We start from the raw sequence: 21,538 nt of genomic DNA, 5'->3' as shown, positions 1-21,538 counted from the left end.
CACTAACATAGGTTTACAACGTGTTTATTAATGCAACGCTTTTCCCGTCCCGAATATCGACTTTTCGAGGGAGATTTGAAGCGAGGAAAAATGGAAAATCGAGAGACAAGGGAAAGCGATTCGAGATTTTTCGAACGGTCTAACGCGGATCGCAAAAAAGTCTTCCTAGACTTCTGGACCATTACTCGGACCATAGCACGGTCGGATAATTATACCAAAGCGAAATAAAAAAGTTGGCCGTTTCGTTTTGGTGTACCGCGCGAAAAAACGCGCTTTCGTTCTTTATTTCTTTTCGTGCCACCGGTATGCACCGATTATTCCCTCCTCTCCCCTCCCCTTTCCCTTTCGTTGTTTTCACGCCTGTACGCCGCGCGTCTGGATCGCGATCGAGAATTTTTTCCGTCCTCTAATCTGGGGAGCAACGATCGGCTCCCATTTTTAAATCAGTGATAATAATCTTCGTCGATACGATCCTGTATACATTAATTTTCCAAATTATCCAAAACTCTTATTTATCAGATTATCGATTTTTCTTCGTTTATAAAGTGAACTAAACGATGTAGATTCGATAAAGAAGAAAAGAGATCGTCCGCCAAATCAGACAGGAAAATGAGTTTTAACGCCGTCATTTTTGCGAGCTTAATTTGCATACGATAGGGAAGAAAACGATCATAATATCCTCTCGTAAACGAGACATTATTGGGAAAAATTAAACCGTGTTACAACGATATCGAAAAATTCCCCATCTCATTCCGTATCTAGAGTAAAAAAAAACTGGTTTCCTTTCAACGATAAGAAATGGACATATCACGGTCCATTCGAAAGCATCAACTTGTAATCTTCTTAATGAGATAAATCTTTGATATCTCGTATCGAGATGCTGACACATCTCTCCTCCTCCGAATCGCGCGAAGAATTTTACTCGAAATACAATCAATTTACTTCACAAAGGAATTGTTCAATCATCCAAAAAAAACCTAAGTATCGAATTACTCACGTTCCTCGAGAATTCCCAGGGAGGCGACTAACCATCCATGAATATTAAACGGGATCGTAATCGCGCCCGTGTGTTGAATTATTTCGTCACAATTAAAAGACAAGCAACGACAATTGTTGTTGGACCGCTTAAGACCGAATCTCTGTAACAAATCCCCGAGGCGTAGCCAAACCTGTGTTCAAGATCCTGTAAAGATCGTTGACGCGTTTATTGCCTCTACTCCCCCCGGTGTTGCTCGGTGTTCTCCAAGTTGGTCGCGACACTTGGAACACCCGGTACAATGGCCAACACTCATGCATATGGAAGTCGGCCGTGACACGTCTGCATCCTGCCATGCAGGCCAGTGTATCAGAAGTGTGAGATAGGTCTTCCTGTACGGGCCTCGGCCCCGGCCCCTGCTGGCTTTATCGCGCCTCTATTAATTACCGCGATCTGCCATAAATTCAGAATAATAGTTAGGATTTACTCGAGACAGTGGCCAGGTTAAACGATCAACGTTAAATGCACACAGTCGCGGGGAAACAAGGGACTTCTCGGTCGGGGATAATTACGGGGACAAACGGTATATTTCCACGGCGAACGGATTCGCCCCCCCCTCCTCTCTTTAATCAAGCTTTATCAAGGCATTAGACCTAGAATCGTACAATTTTCCACCACAGTCGATGTATCTTTTCTTTATTTACTTTGTTTCGCGTCCGTATTCGTTCCATCGAGATTCGGTCGACTTAACTTCCGGGGGGATTGAACTCTCTCTCTCTCTCTCTCTCTCTCTGATCGAGTTCCTCGTAGGATCCTCCCTTCTTGTTAATACTTAAGACTGCGGCTTCCTGGCGATGGCGGCTTAGAAGCCGTTCCAGTTTCAACCTTAATCGGGTCTTAATGAAAAAGGGTGGCGCAAGTTGGTGGCTTGACGAAGATCGAGATTGAAACGTCCGCCGTTAGATTTTTAGGGATACGATGCAAGTTAAGGGAGGCCGATTGTGTGTGTGTCCCGCACTTTTAAGCCGCCAACTTTCTCGCGCGCTTTGTTTCGCCTCCCTAAATTCTCGCACTCGGGCGAGCGCGTGTTATCCGCGCGAGAAGGAACAAGGGCCTCTTGAACGCTTTATGCTTCGAGACAAAACGCTTTTCAAAAGTTTACACGATGGTCCTTGTCAGCCCTCCTTGTCGCCACTCCCGAGAGATGATACCAGTAGTCCGTGGAAGCCGATTACTCGGGTTCACCCGGTGTATTATCTTGGCGAGAGAGATATCTAAGACGGCCGAGAACCTTTTGTACTACTCGCACAACTCGCCGCGATGTTGTATATGCTGCCATTGAAATTTCATGAGATGGAGAACTGGTGTATTGTTAACGTTGTCCACTTAATAGCCATACAAGTTACTCTCTCTCTCTCTCTCTCTCGTAGGCGAAACGGAAGCTCGAATGTTTCGAGGCGCAACGACGGCTTCCGTGTCGCTGTTCCTTCGGGGATGGCGATATTCCTTCGAGGATGCGAGAGTAAAATTTATCCTTAATACGCTTGTTCTTGGTCCGTCCGTTTCTATTGGCTTCGTTTCAGAGATGGAACACACGTGTATATTTGCCAAGAGAGAAGGATGATGGATAGAGGAGGAAGAGGGAAGGGAAGGATACGCAAGGAAGGATAGAAAGAAATAAGAGAAACTCGAACAAATGTTTTCAATACGTTGCATAAATCGCGTGTTTCTTTGTAAATTGAAATGGAAATGCATATACGGTACGGTATGGAAGCGGCTTTATTGTTCTCTTCTTATTCCACTGATATTTTTCCATGCTATCTTTCCTTCTTTACGTATCGCGGCCCGGATATCGATCCTAAACGAGAATTTCTTTTTAACCGTGGACCATCCTTTCTCCTTACAGATGTCATCGTCCTAGGGATAGTCTGTTCTCATGGAGTTCGGGCTTCGACAACTTCACGGGATTCGTCAACTGGGGCTTCCTGTTGTTGGGCATCGGTGGAATCCGATTGCTTCTCGAAAATTTCATAAAGTAAGTATATATATATATATATATATATATATATATATATATATATATATATATATATATATGTATCCGACATTGCTGATAAAACCGATATTTTTATCGATCGTATTTCGAAGATTTGCGGTTCAAAGTCTCAATCGAAGATCGATAAATAATAATAAAAAAATTATAGATATCGTATCGTGGTTGAGAAGATTCTTGATCGAGGAAGAAAGGAGGAGAGGAAGATTCGAAAAATTTTCGTCGTTCAATTATTCGTAACAATTTACCCGCTGGTTAGTCCGCTCGTTCCTTGCAATTTATCAAAGGAACCAATGTCATCCCGTGACACTGATGCTTTTATCCGCCGCAAAGATACCTTGGAGCTTGGATTCGATGCGTCCCTCGGGTATTTTTTCGAATATACGCGCGAGAGGGGTTATCGAGGCGTAGACCTCTCGATCATGCGACTGGTCAATAGATGGAGGTTGAAAAACACCAAGGAAAAATCCATAAATGCGATGGTTCCGCTCGGGCAACGAATATTGTCATAAAGGGAGAGATATAAATTCGTCATGTTGGAGACTCGTGTCCAAAAAAAAAAAAAAAACACTATTTTATATATATATATAATTTTTATAACGTAATTCGTTTGAAGAAAAAGAACGATTCGATTAAATTTCAATTAAGCCAAGTGGCAATTTCGAATAACGGGCGAATTTTTGGTTAATTAGCGAGCTGACCGAGCGAACAAAAAGCCGGGAATATACAGGTTTCGAGAGGTTTTTCGTGAATATTTTCACCTGGAAATTCGGGCGTCGAGAGCATGGAAACAAAAAAAAAAAAGAAAAAAAAATGGGGGGATCAATCAGATCGATAGTGAAAAATGAGATTTCCCCTGTCGTTTCGGGGGAGAGGGAACAATGTAGAATTCCTCGGTGGATCTCTATTGATGTCATTCCGATCGGAAATCAAAGTCACCTCGGACAGCCTAATTTATTTCGATAACCACGTTATTATCGATGACCGTGCCAGCCACGATAAAACCTTTGTTAACTTAAAACGTTATTATTACGAGATACATTGCATTAATCAACGTGTAAAAGCCGCGAATATAATTCGCGTTCGCTAATATGTTAATCAAATTTCCAAGTTGGGCAGTAACATTCGCGTTTCCGGTCTATCTATCCGCGCTTGAATACGTCACGATCGAATTATATACGGGATTTATTTTCGGAGGAGGGGGATTCGACTTGGCGAATCCAACTTGGTAAGATATCTACCCATATCGGCCATAAGGATACGGAAATGAATGGAGGCTGTCTAAAAAATTAATTAATTTATGAAAACAGGTTGAAAGAAAATCCTTATTGCCGGGCGTTGATTAAAATTAACGGGTAGTCGGATCTCTCGGCCACGCGACGAGACAAAATCTTTCTCCCTCCCCCTTCCCCTTCCCCCTCCCTCTTCCCCACTCTTCTCCTTTACCAATTTTCTGGCCGTTGAATGGAGAGAAGGGCAAAGTACAAGCTCGGCCCATGAATAATTTCAACGAGATTTTTATCGCCGTTGTAAACTCTCGGGGCCCGGGATTCGCCAGCTCCTGGGAGCGCGTAACAGAAATTTATCACGCTCGTTAAGCGTGGAAAAACTTTCGAAAGAAACTTTCGCGACGTAATTGCTCGGGTTAGTCTCGAACCGTTCTTTTTTTCTTCCTTTCTTTTTTTTTTTTCAAACAAAATCCGCGGGCGCGGATGATCACTAAGAAGGATATTTTCGATACGAACGAACGATCGATTGCACGCGGGATGGATCGAAGGCGGGGAGAATCTCGAGTTCGGCCCACAATCTTCGGCCATCTTCTTCGATGATAAGAATTTTTTCTTCGACTTTGAATTCGATACGTTCGCGTTTATCGCTTGGAACGAAACGGAAAATGGAAAATTTCTTTTGTGAATGAACGAAAACTAGGTTCGATTGTTCAAGAAAGAAGATTGTGAAATAAAAATTGTCTCGTTTGAAGGGGACGGGATAAAAAAAGAAGAAGGGATAAAATAAGATAGGATTACGGTAAGTAGTTGTTGCACCCTTCTCTTCCAAGGATTACCATCTATTTAGAAGTCTGAGGAACTTTGTTGGAGAGGAGGGGAGTGACTTGCTTAGGAAGTGTCGAAATAGTTTGAGATAGTTTGCTCGATTCGAAAGTAGGGTAGGAATCGTGATAAACTGGGTCTAAAACGTCTTTATTTACGACTTTTACAAAGAGGAGTCTATCCTCTGTAAAACGTGAATCGTATCGCTATTTTAATATCCTTGGTATCCTAGTTTTTCGAGAATTCTTTTTCGTACAACAACAACGGATTGTGCGTCGATAACGAAAATTGTAACATTTTTATTTTCAACACATCTTTTCGTTCTGTTTCGATTAATTATTACCAACTTTGTAGCACGGTGTGAATCGAATTCGTCGCGAAGAGATCTTGTTCCACGATGGAATGGGAGAAAAGATGGTTCGTTCGTCGAGTCGAGGGAATGGAACAAGGCGGGTAACGCGATTTCATGAGGATCGAGATTAATCGACGCGAGGGAAGGGAGAAGGTTGAAGCTCGAAAGAGACACGACGGTAAGAAAGTGGGGGGGAGGGGTGGACGTTTCTCCGCCAAGTGAAAAAAAAAAAGAAAAGAAAAGAAAAGAAAAGAAAAGTACGAGAAGGAGAACTCAATTAATCGGACTCCTCGGCGAAGGATTCTGGTTCTATCGATAAAAGTCCGTGGAAAGGTTTGGAAGATAGAGGGACAGAGAGAGTATCCAACTTTCCTACCCCCACTCCCTCCCCCTCCTCCTCCTCCTCTCTCCCCTTTCCCGTTCGAGAAACTTTTTGAAAGATCTTCTCATAATTTATGCACTTAAACTGCAACTGTTCGAAGCTCGGCGCAATTCTTAATGGGTCGAGTTTACCGGGGCACGATTCGCGAAACCGCCGAAGAAGATGGGAGATCAAACGGCGAAATAAGGAGAGCCTTTTTCCCTCCCTCTGTGTTTGACATACCTCATTGAGTAAATTCAGGATCAAAGTAAATTTTCAATAAAAAAACTCGATCGAGCTCGTTCGAAAACGGAATTATCAGCGAATGCCAATACATTAAGAGAAGATTAAACGGGAAGCAGATTCTTCTTCTTCTTCTTGCCCCTCGTGAATTCTTCCCTCGCGACTTTAAAATTTAAAGTTACCGTATCGTTGGAAAAAACGAATACCGCGTAAAAATCTGGCAAAGGCACGGACGGGGAAAAAAATAAAAGGTACATTTAAAAGCTAGCCGATAACAAATACCCTTGAATAACAAGGGAGAAAGCACAAGGGGGATCTCCGATCAAGTTTCACCCATTATTTTTCGAAGGCCGCCGAGTTTCATATTCGGCGTTTCCCGTCCGGGAGGAAACGATTACACGATGTCCGGCTTTGGAAAATTTTCAACGATTCGATATCGGTTCCGTCCGCGGAGGGACGCGCCATCCTGGATTCATCGTGTGTCACGTTCAACTCCCCTCTCTGTTCCCCCGCCGCCACCCCCTTCTATTTTGCGATTTTCGCAAGGATTCACGGTGATGCCGAGAAATAAAACTCGTCGTCCACCGTTGATCCGGATTACACCGGAGAATCCTCGAAACTGTACCGTTGCTCGGTATTACCGAGCGCGAAAAAATGGTATTAGAGCCCGTTTCCGGCACAGCTTCACCGTTTTCACCCTATCCATCCCTCTCGCATCTTTGATCCATCGATAACTCTTCCCCTCTCCTTCCCTCGATATCGATATTCCCGCTCCGTAAATCAATCATCGAAACCTGAGAGATTTCGAAATTGTATATTTCTTTCGTATCCCCGTGACGCGCGGTCAGATTTATTTCCAAGCAGCTTAGAACATTGCACTCGCAGGAAGGCTGAAATTATTATTGAAATGAGTTTATTCGAGTTTGGCGAGTCGAAGTGTAAGTGCAAGTGTAAGCGTGTTCGTAACTTCGTTAGATTTGTTTTAAGAGGATTTGTGTATTATATGAATACAAGGGATGTTGTTGAAAGTTGATTCTTAAGAATCTTTCCTTTCCTCGGTTTTATTGGTCGCGAATTAACGGGGGCTTCGTTTTCGATCGAATCGCCCGAATTATTTTCTGTACTCGTTTCGCTTAATCCACGTTGACAAGTCGATTACGATACAACCCGTCGCGGGTATGCATTTGAGTCTAATTGAGGATACTGCTGTCGGTTGTTTACGCCGGGCTGGATGCACATCCACCCCGCCCAGGCACTTTAATCCGATTAACGATACCGCGGAAAGTGATTTAAACTGACAGATTGCACGGGTAAACCTTTGTACTCGTAATCGGATCGTGCCAATTACACTATGAACTTGAAATTCCATTAGATGATCGTGCCCTGCCACGCGGAATCCAGGTCACCGGATTGTACCCCCTAAACGAGCTTTTAAATCGTATTAATGACGGCGTATCGGATGCCCATACAGGTCACTGATCTTGCGCCTCTCTCCGTGAGGAGGAGCCTCCCTTTTTTTCTCTCTCTCTCCTATTTTTTTTTTTTTTTTTTTTTTTAACAGGTCGTTCGATCGCGCGGGAATCGGGACTGTTTCGATGGGAGTGAAAATATTGCGCTCGCCCCTGATCGACGGTTTACACGTCGATACGGGTTAACGCACGTCGATGCGCCTTCGTTCATTTATAGCTCGATCGCGGATTCGAAACCATCGAATCGCCGAGCCGTGCCGCGGCCACTTTCTTCAGAATCGAACGGATAAAACGGTAACAACGCGAACGTGCTCGCCGGGTGTCGTTGCGAGATAAACCTTCCACCTCGTACTCTTTACTCGTTTATTAATATTTAACGCGACCATCCATTCACGTTGCGTTTTTTTATACCAAGAAAAAGTACCTATAAATCTTTCAATTCCTTCTAGCAATCGTCCTTCTCTCTCTCTCGTTATTTTCGTTCAACCACCGCTCGATTTCTCGATCACGATCGTCTTCCCGTATCCATCTTCGTCCCTCTTTCGTTCGGATCGACGTGGATTCGACGTGGATTTTTATCGTGACGCTGTATTAACGAACTTGGACGAGGAAAGAACGGGTGCGGATTTAACGGGGCACGGGCGGATCAGAACGAACCATTCTCGTTTCGGGGAAAAGAAATTTAATATCGTTCACGCCTTGGATCGATGAATTTCGATATCCGATATCCCAACTCGCCGGGTTCTCGCCGTTTCGGTTTGCTTTATCGGGCTTATCTGGAATAAACAACCACCGGCCATCCTACTTTTGATAAATCCAATAAAGTTTTACACCGAGAACGTGTATATGTACCCGTGCGGCTGCACCAGTTGATTGCAACTTTTGTGTGTAGATGATCCGGTTCACCAAGAAATGGACGCGAATGTGAACCAGGATGACTGGACTTTTTCAAATATATATAGAGAGAGTGGAGTTTGAAGGATGCAAGTGTATCCTAACTCGTTCCAGATATCGATTCAGGTTTCTTATCGAACGTGACTTGCTGGATCTATTTCGAGAAATGTTTATTTATATATCATTATATATAATATAAATATCTTCACGTTTTTAGTAAGGATAATTTTTTTCCAGAAATTGTATTATATACTTTTGCGACGAGAAACAGATTCTAGATGAGAAAGAAAGAAAGTTCGATAGTTGGGCCAGAGAATTGAATCGATGAAAATGATCTAACGTGTTCTCAAGCCATTTGAATCAGCCCCTCAATGATAATCTCCATTTCTTACCATTATTAGCTTCCATACCATAAAAAATAGATACTTCATGACTCGTGCTAAATTCTTACGAATTCCTCCGAAGAAGGAAAGATTAAGATGGAAGATTCATTTTTCGGACGATTCGCATAATTTTTTAAAGAAAAGAAGAAAGGAAAATGGTTCGATTAAAATGTTTCCACGTTTTTCTTTCTCCCCTCGGTAAATCGGTTCCGATGCGTGCCTCTTTGCGTGTTCCATTTACATCGCAAAAAAGGAATTAACTCGTATTAACCACGGTCAATCCGTGGATGGACGCGTGCGTATCGATTTTTCCTCGCAAAGTGTTTAACAATTCAATCGATGGAGCTGAAACTGCAGCGAGGATACATCGAGGATATTCTAACCGAGGCGGTGATTTACCGGCCGGTAATATAAGGGGATTGATGCCCCCTTTCGAATCACTTTCGGCTCGCGAACGAGGTACCGCTATATATACAGCGGCCAGTAGCTATCAATTATAAACGTTTGATTTTTCCGTTCTCGCTCTTCAATTATCGCGGCCTGCGTCAACGTGACTGATTGCATTTGTGCGGACAAAAAGCGTTGCGGCGAGGCATGGCGAGAAGAAGGGGAGGGAGAAAGAGAAACGAAATGCGGAGCAACGATCGCGTCCCAATAAATATCGTGTACCCGGCCGATGTCGAGGCCGCGCCCACTTCAAATACTTTAATTACTTCTCCTATAAGCCTCGTTCATCATCGTTAGCCGACGCGTTCGACCCGAAGCCATTAGTGTCGGTTACTAGCCCCCTTTTTGACCTCTCTCTCTCTCTCTCTCTCTTTTTTCTTTCGATGGTCGGCCACCGAATGTAGTTCGTTTGTCTTCCGTGATCGGCAGCGGTCGTGTGCAACAAACGTTTGTGATGGGTCGGATTGATACGATGGCGAGCGATAAATCTCTCGTTCTCGATATACAGGTATATAAAAATTGGTCGCTGTGTGTGTGTGTACTGCGAGTCGTTTCTCTTTTCGGATGAGAAAATATGTTTAATAGACATACGTTGGATAGATTCGGATGATTTGCAAGATTTACGCGAGGAAACTCGCGTAATCGAATTTGAATGAGATTCGGTCCACGATGCTGAATTCACGTTCGTACAGCTGTTTTACAATTTTAAAAAGAAGCGAACACGGGGCGACGTTTATTATTTGGCCGAGAAAAGAACAAAGGGAATCAGAACGGATCCTCTCCCCTCGTGACTCTTTACTCGACCCTTTCACCTTTCACCCTTCTTTTTGTTCTATTTTTTTTCTCCTTTTTCAAGGACTCGCGAAGAGCGTCGAAGACAGACGTTAATAACGGGACGCCTTTGCCCCTCGACCCGTGTCGCGATGTAGACACTCGGTTCGCGCGACTTGGGGGATAAAATTGGAAGGGCGAGGTGGAGGGGGTGGATGATAATAACGAACGGGGGCGTTCTTTCCTTCTCGCTTTCCGTTCACGTGTCTGTTTTCTCTTTTGTTCTGCTATAGGTACGGGATCAGAGTGGATCCGTGGCAATGGTTTCTGTTTCTAAGCGGCACGTACGAAGGTGGCGAGGAGCATCCCTCCATTCTGCTCATCATATGTAAGTTCTTTCATGTTTAATCGCTATATTTTTCTTAAAACGTGGGAGAGGAATTCGAAGTCAAATATTACAATTCGTTACAATCCAAAAAAAAAAGAAAAGAATTAGTAGAAATTATTATACAAATTCGGCAAAAAAAAAAACGACCCTCATAATTCTTCGTCCCATTCGTATTTTTCCCTCACCAAACGTGACTCTCCTCGAGAACGCGAGGACGGAGGCGTATTACGGAAAAGTGAGCCGTCGTAAAAAGGTAATATGTGCCAGGAACGCGGGCAAAAACTGCTAATTTAAATGTAAAAGTAATTAGCGCGTGACTCGTTGTTGGACATTCCAGTGGTAACGCGCCGTCCCGTGACCGCCGAGCGTACGATTGCTCGCTAAATTTCAAGGATATCTCGCCCCATAATTCTCGAACGCGTGTTCCAACGCGTTTATCGCAACGCCTTGTCGCCGCTTTTCAAAGAAGGAGCCCTGGAGGGATCCGTCCGATGCGTGGTTGCATCCTGGGTGAATTCGAATTTATCGCGATTCAAAATCTCTCGATGTTTAACCCTCGACTTGAAAGAGGCGAGATTCGGCGCGGCAAAGTGGCGGCACGCGTAAATTTCGTCGCTCTTCGAAATTGCTCACTGTTCTTTTTCACCGGTGCATTCGCGGTTATCCGCGTTTTCATTTCAACGATATTTCATTGGTGCGCGAATGTTTGCTTTCCCCCGTGAAAAATTGATTCGTACGTCCGAGCGGGAAAATTTTCACGAGATACGACGTTAAGGACATCCGTGGAATTTTTTCCTTCACCACGAGTTTCCCAAATACGTACGTTTAAGTTAAAAACAATCGTTGAACGTTCCTTTTCGCGATTGATTCTACTTAAAATTCGCTTTGAGATGAAGATTACGCGAGTATCGAGATAAACATCGGATTCATTTAAAATCGGAGTTCCCTGAGTCGATAATTTCCACCTCGAGGTAATAATTTAATCCAAAGATCGTATCCTCCTGACGTCGTGACGAATAATATCGATAAAATCCAGTGATTCGTCATTTCGCTTCTTCAAACTTCCCTTCCCTCGCTAGTCTCGGTTTAATCCAATTTATCGACAACCTGTACATCGTTGTTAATTTTCTGGACGCAGCCGGCCGTGTTGGAATTCGCACGAGCTGGGTGTGTCGACTCGCTCGATTAACGGCTATGTACAGGGTTTCGAATATTCGACCGGGATTGGAGGATGGGACGAGCGGAGGGGTAGTTTAACACAACAAGTAGCGGCCGAGCGAAGTGACTAGTAAAACCTCGTCGTCCCCGAGTTGCGCCAATTTGCCTATACTCCGCAACTCTCAAGGCTAATTATCCTTGCGATTAGGTAGCGAAATTAATTTCTCTCCGGGAGAGAAACTTTTTTCCAAAGAATTCTCCGCCGATTTCGACGGGCCTCTCCTCCTTCGCCGACAATCCCGTTTGAATACGCGTTCAAACTTCTCGTTCCGCCCTGCGAATTGTGTACACGGGATCGCACAGGTGCAGGGGCTTGAAGAGGCTGCGAAATAAGAGAGGGTGTCCGGGAGGGAGGGAGAAGCTTTGGCTCGCGTTATTCACGCATGAGGTGAAGGTAATGCTCGCACGAGGGAATGGTTAATAGCTCTCTCTCTCTCGTATTTTAGAATATTTCGTTGCCACCCTCCTTCTTTCTCCCTCCTCCTCCTTAACCGCTCCTTTCTTCCTCCTTCTTTCTTCTTTTTTTGCACCGTTCGAGCGAATACACACCCCCTCGTGTTGCCTTCCTATTCCTGGTAGGTAGTAAGTAGGTAGGTGGATAGGTCTCGCGTAATAATTTTCACGGCTGGTGTAGCTCGGCCTGGCCTCGCCGAGATTGCTTTTTAAACGGCGCCGCCCCCGCCAGAAATTCTCCTCCGGAGTTGGCGGCTCGCTCTTTCGCGATTAGGGAATTAATTATTCCGTGGAACGTCACGAGGCGCGAATTATACCGTTTAAATGGCTGACCTCCCGGTGATTTATTCCCGGATCGCTCGCGTTGATTAGCCTCCCTACACACTTCTTCCCCTCCTGCTTTTTTAACCGCTTCTTCTTTCTCTCCCCGTCCCCTTTCCGCTTTTAATTAATCTCTTCGAAGTTGAGACGAAGAAGCTGACAGTTTTACCGGGGGAGAGGACTCTCGAGACGAATTTCCAGTATTGTTTGCACACTGTTTGCCTCGTCTCGTCTCGATCTTTTCGTCTCCTCTTGAACAGTTTTGGAAAAAATCAAAATTTATCTGATAAAACACGGGCGAAATTGTTTAATTGTAAGCTTTAGAAACGGCCGATGAAGGTTCACCGGTGAATCGATGTCGAGTGGATGCGTTACGCGACGTTATTTCGTTAAAATTTCCAACCGGTCCCGCTGTAAATCTGTTTTTCTTCCCCCGATGGTGGTTCACCGGTCGTGCAAACAAGCTGTACATTGTACCGCGGATTGTTTCTATTTTTCGAGAAATTCGAGAGCATCCTCGGTGCCGAGGGAAACGAAACACAGACCTTGCATTAAGGATATAATTGAATTCCGTTGAAAAAACCCAACTGCGATAAAACTGTCCACGTTCGTACGTTACTTCCCTCGGACTCGCATATTCCTGCCTCGAAGAAACTGCTCAACTTTAACTCGTTGGAGAACGATGGAGGAGACAGAGAGAGAGAGAGAAAAAGGGGGAAAAAGAGACGAGAGAGAATAGACGCACTTTCCATCCCCTCGCGTTTCTTTCGAAGGAAACGCTTCGGCCACCTACGCCCGAGAGTCCGTTTTGATGGTTTTGCCAAAGTTTTGGAACGGCAAGTTTCGAGAAACTTGGAGTTGAGTATAATTCAATGCTCTCGAGTGACGTAACGAGTCAAGTGCAAATATAAAAAAGTGTAACAAGCGGACGATTATGATCTTGTTTCCGTATCCTTGCCGCGTTAATTCGCGTTAATTCTCATGAAATAGCGAAACTGTTCGAAATAAATGTTGAGAAACTCGCTTATAAAATCGTGTATAAAAATTTCGTTAATTTCGGAACAATTATATTATTTATATTTTAAAGAATATCGCGTAAGAAAGGTAACAAATTGAAATCGTGAAATTGTAAACACAGCTCGGGAAAGTACCAAGTTTTTCCTTCCCTCTTTTTTATTTTTTCCCTTTCTTTCTTTTTTTTTTTATACGAGAGAGACCGATCTTCGAATCCAAGATTTTCGATTCGATTTCGCGTTTCTTTCGTCCGAAGCTTTAAATCAATCCGTCTTAAGTAAACTCCAATCAATTCCTTAAACGTTTCGAGATTCTTGCATACACACCCCTTGCGATTCTTATCCCCGTTTATTCTCGCTAATGGATAAAACATTTCCAAGGGAGGAGTGGAAGAGTTTTAGGATTAAACAAAAAATCAAGAGGAGGACGTTATCGCGATTTAAATTAAGCTGGAGAATAACGTAGCCGAGCGAGCAGAGACAAATTGATACACGGAATCGATAATTCTTCCAGTTTCGCGATGCGAGTTGATGACCCCGGATTGGTTATCGAGTTCCGAAAAATCCGAGTAATTATCACGACCGGTATCACCCTCGCTCGAAGCAGATTTTTTTTTCTTTCTTTTTCGCCACAACCCTCGGAGAAGAATCGACGGCCCCATCGATGCCCCCCATCGCGTCGGCCGGGATACGGGCCATTGAAATTTATCTCCGGTGGCCTGATAAAAATTCATTCGGGTTGAGAACGGCGTCGGGAAAACGTCATTAGTCGATCTAAAGTTTGAAAAGCACCTGAAAAGCCGCCATTCGGGGAAATAATTCGGCACTTTCCCTCCCCCCAACGTTAACGATCGTCGTCGTTACCAACCGTGGTTCTCTATGAAACAATCGGCCGGTCGGTCCGGCGAAAAGTTGGACTCTATTCCGCGCGATGTACCGATTCGGGGGGGAGGGGAATCGCTTTCAAATCGAATTACTGGATAACTTTCCTCGTCGATGTAGCTACGCGGGAAGGAAAGTCGGCGAGAGTTGGAGAAAGAAGAAAAAGAAGAAGAGGAAAAAGAAGAAGAAGAAGAAGAAGAAGAAGAAGAGGAATAAAGGAGAGAAAAACAGCTGGCAGGTATATCACTTATTTCCGGAGAGGGATGGTTAAATTTGTTCCAAATACGTCGCGTAATTGACGCGGAATGGAAAAATTTGTTCGACCTCGGTTAATTGGAAGAAAAAAGGGGGGCTGTAATGAAATTTCATACAGGAATAAGAAAAAAGGGTGGATGGAGAATCTCAGCTTCTTCGGTTACAGAGGGGACGGTCAATTCCAATCGTGTATACATGGTGCTCGTGCTCGCAACGGCGTGAAAATCGTGGAAACAGATTTTCACGCCGATACCAGGTGAAATTCATGGGAAGGCCGGTTCGCTCGTGTTAGAGGCGGCGAGATATGGAAACGGTAGAGACGCGGCGCGAATCCACGTATGAATTACTTAATCCACTGCCTATACACGGCTCAGGGTATAATAATCGAATTAAATGCGAGATTGCGCTTGCGAAAAGGCTTTCACGCATCCACCGTCCGTGCATCCGTATTTTGCGATATCTATCGTGGTCGATGTAGCCGGCTAAATGCCACGCATATATCGGAAACACTTGTCGACTTCGCATTACCGGTCTCCTTTCCGCTTCCCTTTTCGTCTCCCGGATCGAGATTCAATTAGTTACATCTCGTTTGTAATAATAATTTTATTTGTACGTATATTACGCAACAGAGATGTTTTTAATTTTGTCGAAACGAATACGCGTTTATTTATTTACTATTTAACGAGTAACGTGTTTGTTTGAAAAAAAAAGAAGGGAGATGCTCAAAGGATTCGTAGTAACAGAATGGAGCTTTGATTCTGCAAAGTCTTTTCACGGTATTTTTCACGCCCGGTTAGTTAAACAAATTTCTACTTTTTTTTTTTTTTTTTTTTGGTTCAAAATGTATTTCGGATCCACGAAAATATTCAGTGATCCGAAAGACAGAATTCGGATAAAGAGAACGAATAGGGACACCTTTTTTTTTCCCCCTTTTTTTCTTTTTCTCTTTTTTTTTTCGAAGTTCGATATCTCTTTTGTTCCCCAACATCTCCAACAATCACAGTGTTGCGGCAACACTTTGCAGTCGGTCGTGACACTTAATACCCGGCTGTCAAAAATTCCCATCGATACGTAACCACCGTTCATTAACTCGTTTTTACGTGTTAATCCCCGCGAGCTATCGCAAAAATTACAGGGTAAATTGAAAAACACGGTGCGTTCGAACAACGTGTTGAACAACACGATTGCATCGCCGCCTGTATTTACATAATTCCAGGCAAACGCGTGGGACAAAATTTTACACACCCTCCTCCTCCTCCTTTCCCTCTCCTCCCCAAGTTGGGGAGAAATCCATGGAAAGTTTCGTGTCTGCGGGTCTACATTGCGTGTCTTCAAAGCCGATCATTTCTATGGTGTTAGCATGCGTTTAATAGCGCCGTTAAACCGCGGCGGTATATTATACGCACGCCTTTACTCGTAATTCGTAGCGCCGCTGCAAAGGGAAGCCTTAATTAGTACTCATAATTATTCATAATTAGCACTCGGCGCCCCGCGGTTTAGGGCACTTGTGCGAACCTGTTCTGCTTGATGGTGACGCCGTGTTCCTCGCAATGGAGAAAAAGAAAGGAAGCGGGGGAGGAAGAGGAAAGGGAAGAAAGAGAACGGGAGAAAGAGAAGCTACCGACTGAAAATCATTGCTTTCGCTCCTCATCTCTCTCTCTCTCTCTCGAGTTCAAGCCGAGAGTATTTATATCTCGAGTACACCCCTTTTACGCTCCCCCTCTCGTTCTATCTCGTTCTCTTTCTACTTCTCAGGCCTCTTTTTCCACGCTATTCTTCTTCGTATATATATATTCTTGATCCTGAACCGAGCTCGCGCCATTCGAACGAAAGCTTTCGCGACTTTAACCCTCTGCTTTTCCATCCTCGCGCCAACACCGCGCACGAACGGACGCAGATTTATACGTTACAATTTAGAATCCCGGCTCGAATATCGAAAGCCCGTATGTACGTACGGGTGGGTCACGTTTCAGAAAAGCAGGTTACCTGCTTCGAGATCTCTGCTCACCATTATTCGATAATTCTCCGTCATTTCAAAATATTTAATTAATAATTCTGACCCTTTCGAGGGAAGGGGGGAGGAGAGTGGCAATTTATCACGAACCACGGAATGATAAATTGCATCCGAATTGATAGAGTCCCCCGTGCGACTTGGACATAATTCATTCCAACGGAACCGGAGAATTAAACGGATATTATTAACGAGATTTTCGAAATTTCGGTGGACTGCGGTCGAAACTTGGCACGCGAGCATTTCGAATTATCTTACGTCCACGTACGAATTTTCCATTTTTCTTTTTTTCTTTTTTCGTATCTACGTTTCTTATCGTATCTTTGCGAAGTACGATGTTATTTATTTTATCTTTTTTTTTTTATGCAAATCGTTCTCGCGATATTATATAAATTCCAATCCCCGAATTATCAAAGAAAGGAGGCATCGACGAATGAAAATCTTTCTTCTTTCCTTCTTTCCTTCTTTCTTTTTTTTATTTTATGAAAGTTTTATTAAAAACGACAGAATGTTGCCAACTCGATGTCGGGATATAATTAAAATTTGCCTGCTCGGATTTGATCTTATCCCGCCGACCATCCCCTTCCTTTAGTCCCGTTCCCGACAGCTGTGCTCTCGCGCCATCTCGGTCGACGGTTTTTCACGAATCCCACGTTCGCAACGACCAACCAGGCCGGTTGTCGTCGTTGCCCTCCTTCCAACTCCCGGCCCGGACACTCGAGAAGATAGAAGAGACTTACCAAGGAAAAAGTAAAAGTCTTAATTAGCGACTGAGATCCGAGAGGTGCTCAGGAGTGGAGGTCGATTACCCTCGAGGCTCCACGGACTACCACTGCTCATCTCGTCTCTTCGTCCTTCCGTCCTTACGTCGAAAGGAAAAAGATAAAGGGAGAAATTTTCCTCCCCGTCCTCCCATCCCGATTAATTCCCTGAAAAATTTGATTCCGTTAATACGACGGATGACTCGTTAGAGAGCAAAATGCCGTGGCTCATTAGCAAATTTGCGGAGAAGAATTTCCCTGCGAAAATTCTCGAATATTCTCCCTCGAGATCTATCGAAAACGGGACGGTATTTATCTGGATACTGGATCTTTGATAAACGTGAGAAAAGAAGAGAAATGAATGGTGAACGATGATGAATATATATATATCGATATAAAAGGAAAACAGCGATTATGTATGGAAAACATTTCCGTCCGCGGAAATTTTTTTTTTCCAACGCGATATTTAATAATGAACAATTATAAAAAAATTTATGGAAGCTAGTTATGCGATATTTGATTTACGAGCGTCGGTAATTGGCCGATATTGGGTTATTGCTTGGGCGCGTGTACGGGGGGGATGATTTTATTTAATCAGCCCCCTGGATAAAATGATACGCGGCGCTGTTCGGTTTCCCCCCGTCGTGCCGATGTATTTACCGTCGGACACAATTATTCATTAAAATAACATGTCGCGCCTGTTTACGCGGGCGGATTTTTAGCAAGGTAGAAAATTTGATTTTATCTCGAGCGACCCGTTACCCGCCGTGAAAACAGGACTGTCGTTGGCCGAGCTGGCTCCCGCTAAATTGCAACCGTAAACACGGTTGTATCGGGAAATATGTAACCAATTTCCTGTTAGCTTCGCAACATTAATTCGTCTCGTCTGTGTGTATCGTTTCGCGCGCGTTTGTCGTGCAAATGTTCGATTTCTTTTTTCCCTCCCCCTTTTTTTCAACATCGACGACAATGAATTCGTCGTCGAACAGATCAAAGAAAAGGTGGGCGGCGCGAGCGTCGACTCAATTATGCGAAACGCGCGACGTAAATTCGATAACTACGCGTTATGCAAATTCGCGTTGGAAATTCGCGTTCGACCCCGCTACGTACGGTTTCGTTCCGCCAATTTACGTCATTCTTTCTTTCTTTCTTTTTCTTTTTTTTTTTTCTTTTATATCGCGTTTGCGTTAGAAGGTTATTGCTTCCATTTAATATCTACGAACATTTTCCCGGACGTCGATATAAACTTCTTTTATATTCCCTCTTTACCTTCAATTCTACTTTCTACTTCCCCTTCCGAGTTCCGGTTTCCCTTCTTTTATTCACACTCGCCGGCAACGAGCTCGAAGGCAACCAAGATGCCCGGCTGTTCGTTCGCATGGAAAAACGGTCGTATTTCGAAAGGGGTTCCATTAATATCTATTAGCAAGCCGTACTTGACGCCACTTGGATTTTGTTCTTACCCTCCCTTCTATCTTCCGCGGCGTCCTTTCTGCTGGAGGTAGAATCGAAGGTAAAGAGCGTCCCCGAAGAATCGGGGATTCGGTTGTTGTTCCTTGAAATATGAGGAATCGTTTGTTCTCATTAACGGTGTGGGGGGATCGAAAGTGGCGATACGTCACTGCCGTCACGTTCCACCGATACGTTTCTCAGAGAATTATCGATACGTCAACTGGATTTTAAAATTGCGGCTCGTGACTGCTTTAAGATCGGAGCGTTGCTTCGATCATTCTTGCTTCTCTTATGAAAAATCGGAAGAAGAATTTTTCGTGTCGCGTGAAATGTTCTTCAACAAGGTTCGAAAGTTAAATTTAAATTCGAGCACGGATCGAATTAATTATTCAATTGTGTTTGTGATGGGGGAAAAAAAATAGATTCGAACAAAAATTTGAAAAAACATTGTAAGAATCTTTTAAATCTTGCATCCAAGACTACGGTGCAAAAATATCCCTGGAACTTCTTTATTAATAACACGATAACAGACACATTCTTTCGGTGATTATTTCAAGAGAATGAATTTAAAATATTTCATCTCTCGTTATTAATAATTCAATTCGATCGAAATGACTATGGAAAGCTAACGTGAAAATATTCGACGAATGTTCGCGAAAAGTTTCCAACGTGTTATATAGAAATAGGGGTGGGAAAGGGAGGTAAATTTAAAAAAACGCGTAATGTGTATTCTTTGAAGTTTTTAAACCTTTGGAAAAAGTATATTTCGCGCAAAATAACAAAAGCTATCTCTGAAAGGTGCATCTCTTTCGAAATAATTTCTTTTTTTTTTTTTTTTTTTTTTTACGAATGAAACACAATCGTGTAATAATTTCCACGAATTTATCGAACGTTCCAAAAGAAATTTATCCCTCGTCGATTGTACATCCCACGGATTTTCATCCCTCCTGTACAAAATATAACACGAGACTGCTATTTATCGTATCAATCGACTTTCCTACAATTAACCTAACTTTTTTTTTTCTTTTTTTTTTCACGTCTCTTTAGCTTAATGCAACGCATTTGATTCGTCGATCGCGAGTCTATTTGTCTTGGTTCCGTTGGCGCACGTGCGCGTAATTCAAGCGTGTGGATTGAAAACGCGTGTACGAATATCGGGCCAGAAAAATGCTGGAAACTCGTAAAACGCGTACGAATTCAAAGAGGTCGTAATTAGTCGAGCTCGGGAACACGTGTCGGTCATGGTGAAACAATCGTTGCCTCCCCCTCTCTTTTCCACTTTTCATTTTTTCCCTTCCCCCTCTTTTTTATTCGTATCGCTTTTGCCAAGTCCCCCCGCCTCTTGAATTCCTTTCTCCCTCCAAAAAACGAAACGTCGAAAGGGGGATAACGTCGGTCAATCGAAAATCGTGTGCGCTTTTTTCGTAACAAGTTCGAATATCTCAATGACTACATATATGTATATAGTATCGGTGTTGAATTAAATATCGACTGGAAGGAAGAATCGCGCGCATTATCCAGTTGACCGAAATATATTTTCGCCCTCGCACTGATCTCTGATTCCCCGATAAATCGAATTTCGATACGCGAATTTCTTTCGTCCGTACGTACATCGAAAAGCGATTGATTCGAAGAGTTAACGCGGCGCGATCAAGGTAACCGCATAACGTGTAAATATTTGAATGGAACGCGAGTATCTATCTCGGTGGCCCGTTTATATATCGAGGGAGATTCGTGGTACGCGTCTCGATTGTTTGTCGAAAATAATATTTAACGCGGCGTTGGAAACAGGTGTTAGACGATGATATCGGTTTATACAGCCTGTCTGTCGTGCTAATCAAACGAAATAGAGAGGAAGCGTCGGAATCGATTTCGATCTCGACGCGCAGGTGACTAATCGGAAATTGAGGGAAGTTGAGCCGGAGATATTACCTGTACACCGTCATCGGCCGCGCGATACGCTCTTTCAATTTCCAAACGTCGCTTCTTTGACAGAGGTGTGAATTCGATGATGGATATCGCCTTGTCGATTATACGCATCCCAGTAAAGTAGCGAAAGGATTCACGCTTGTTTTCAATTCCGCGAAGCGAGAACCCCTCTAATTGTTGTTTAATTCGTTCCTAATTATCCGTTTTACGGGCACGAGTGTTCCCTTTCACGAGAGGCTGGGCTGAAATGAAATCGATCCAAAGCTTGTGTAACCATACCCATTCCATTGCTCTCTTCCAATTCTTTTTTTTCTTCTTTTTCTTTCTTTTTTTAATGATTTAATATCGTATGATACGTAATTATAGAACGAAACGGGGTTGATACGGGTTGATAACGGTTGATAACAACGTGTAATCAGCGTCGACGAAGCCGATACAAAGAATCACAATACGCTTTTATCATAATTAAAACGTCGGCAGGATTTAATTCACCGTTGATATTCCGACGCAAGGACCGTTTTCATTTTACGAAACGGTGTTTTAAAATTCTTGACCCCCGTTCCAGGGGTGGTGGAAATCTTGCGTTGATCCTCAATTTTCCAAGCGTGCCTTGCAATCTCTTAAAGTTATTTAATTTTCGCCGTATTTTATCTGGCAGGGATGGACGATACTTCGAACAATATGAAGACGGAATGAAATCGTACATGCTCGTGTGAGGCGAATCCTTGCATAATCTATCAAAGTGTTTTTGGCTCGGTTCTTTTTTTGAGGGAGAAGGAACGAGTAAAAATATTTTATTTCTAATTGACGTAGAATTAACACGTGGAATCGTGTTTTTCGAGAAGTTTTTTCAAG

At 43.4% G+C, this 21,538-nt stretch overlaps 1 protein-coding gene across 7 annotated transcripts in view; it reads left to right on the top strand.

Annotated features, from left to right (window-relative positions):
• LOC552377 (diacylglycerol O-acyltransferase 1) overlaps positions 1-21,538 on the top strand; it is a 91,446-nt gene that overhangs the window by 8,182 nt on the left and 61,726 nt on the right. For 5 of the 7 annotated variants that reach the window (XM_016915825.2, XM_016915827.2, XM_006560312.3 and 2 more), the window contains exons 2-3: positions 2,883-3,011; positions 10,294-10,388. In XM_016915825.2, coding sequence (XP_016771314.1) covers positions 2,883-3,011; positions 10,294-10,388 — 224 coding nt within the window. The remainder of the gene's footprint in view (positions 1-2,882; positions 3,012-10,293; positions 10,389-21,538) is intronic. The other 2 variants (XM_016915826.2, XM_016915824.2) reach the window with 1 other exon arrangement.

Source organism: Apis mellifera, linkage group LG13 (genome assembly GCF_003254395.2).
Source record: "Apis mellifera strain DH4 linkage group LG13, Amel_HAv3.1, whole genome shotgun sequence".
NCBI classification, from domain to species: Eukaryota; Metazoa; Arthropoda; class Insecta; order Hymenoptera; family Apidae; genus Apis; species Apis mellifera.
This window is presented reverse-complemented; position numbering and strand designations above follow the sequence as displayed.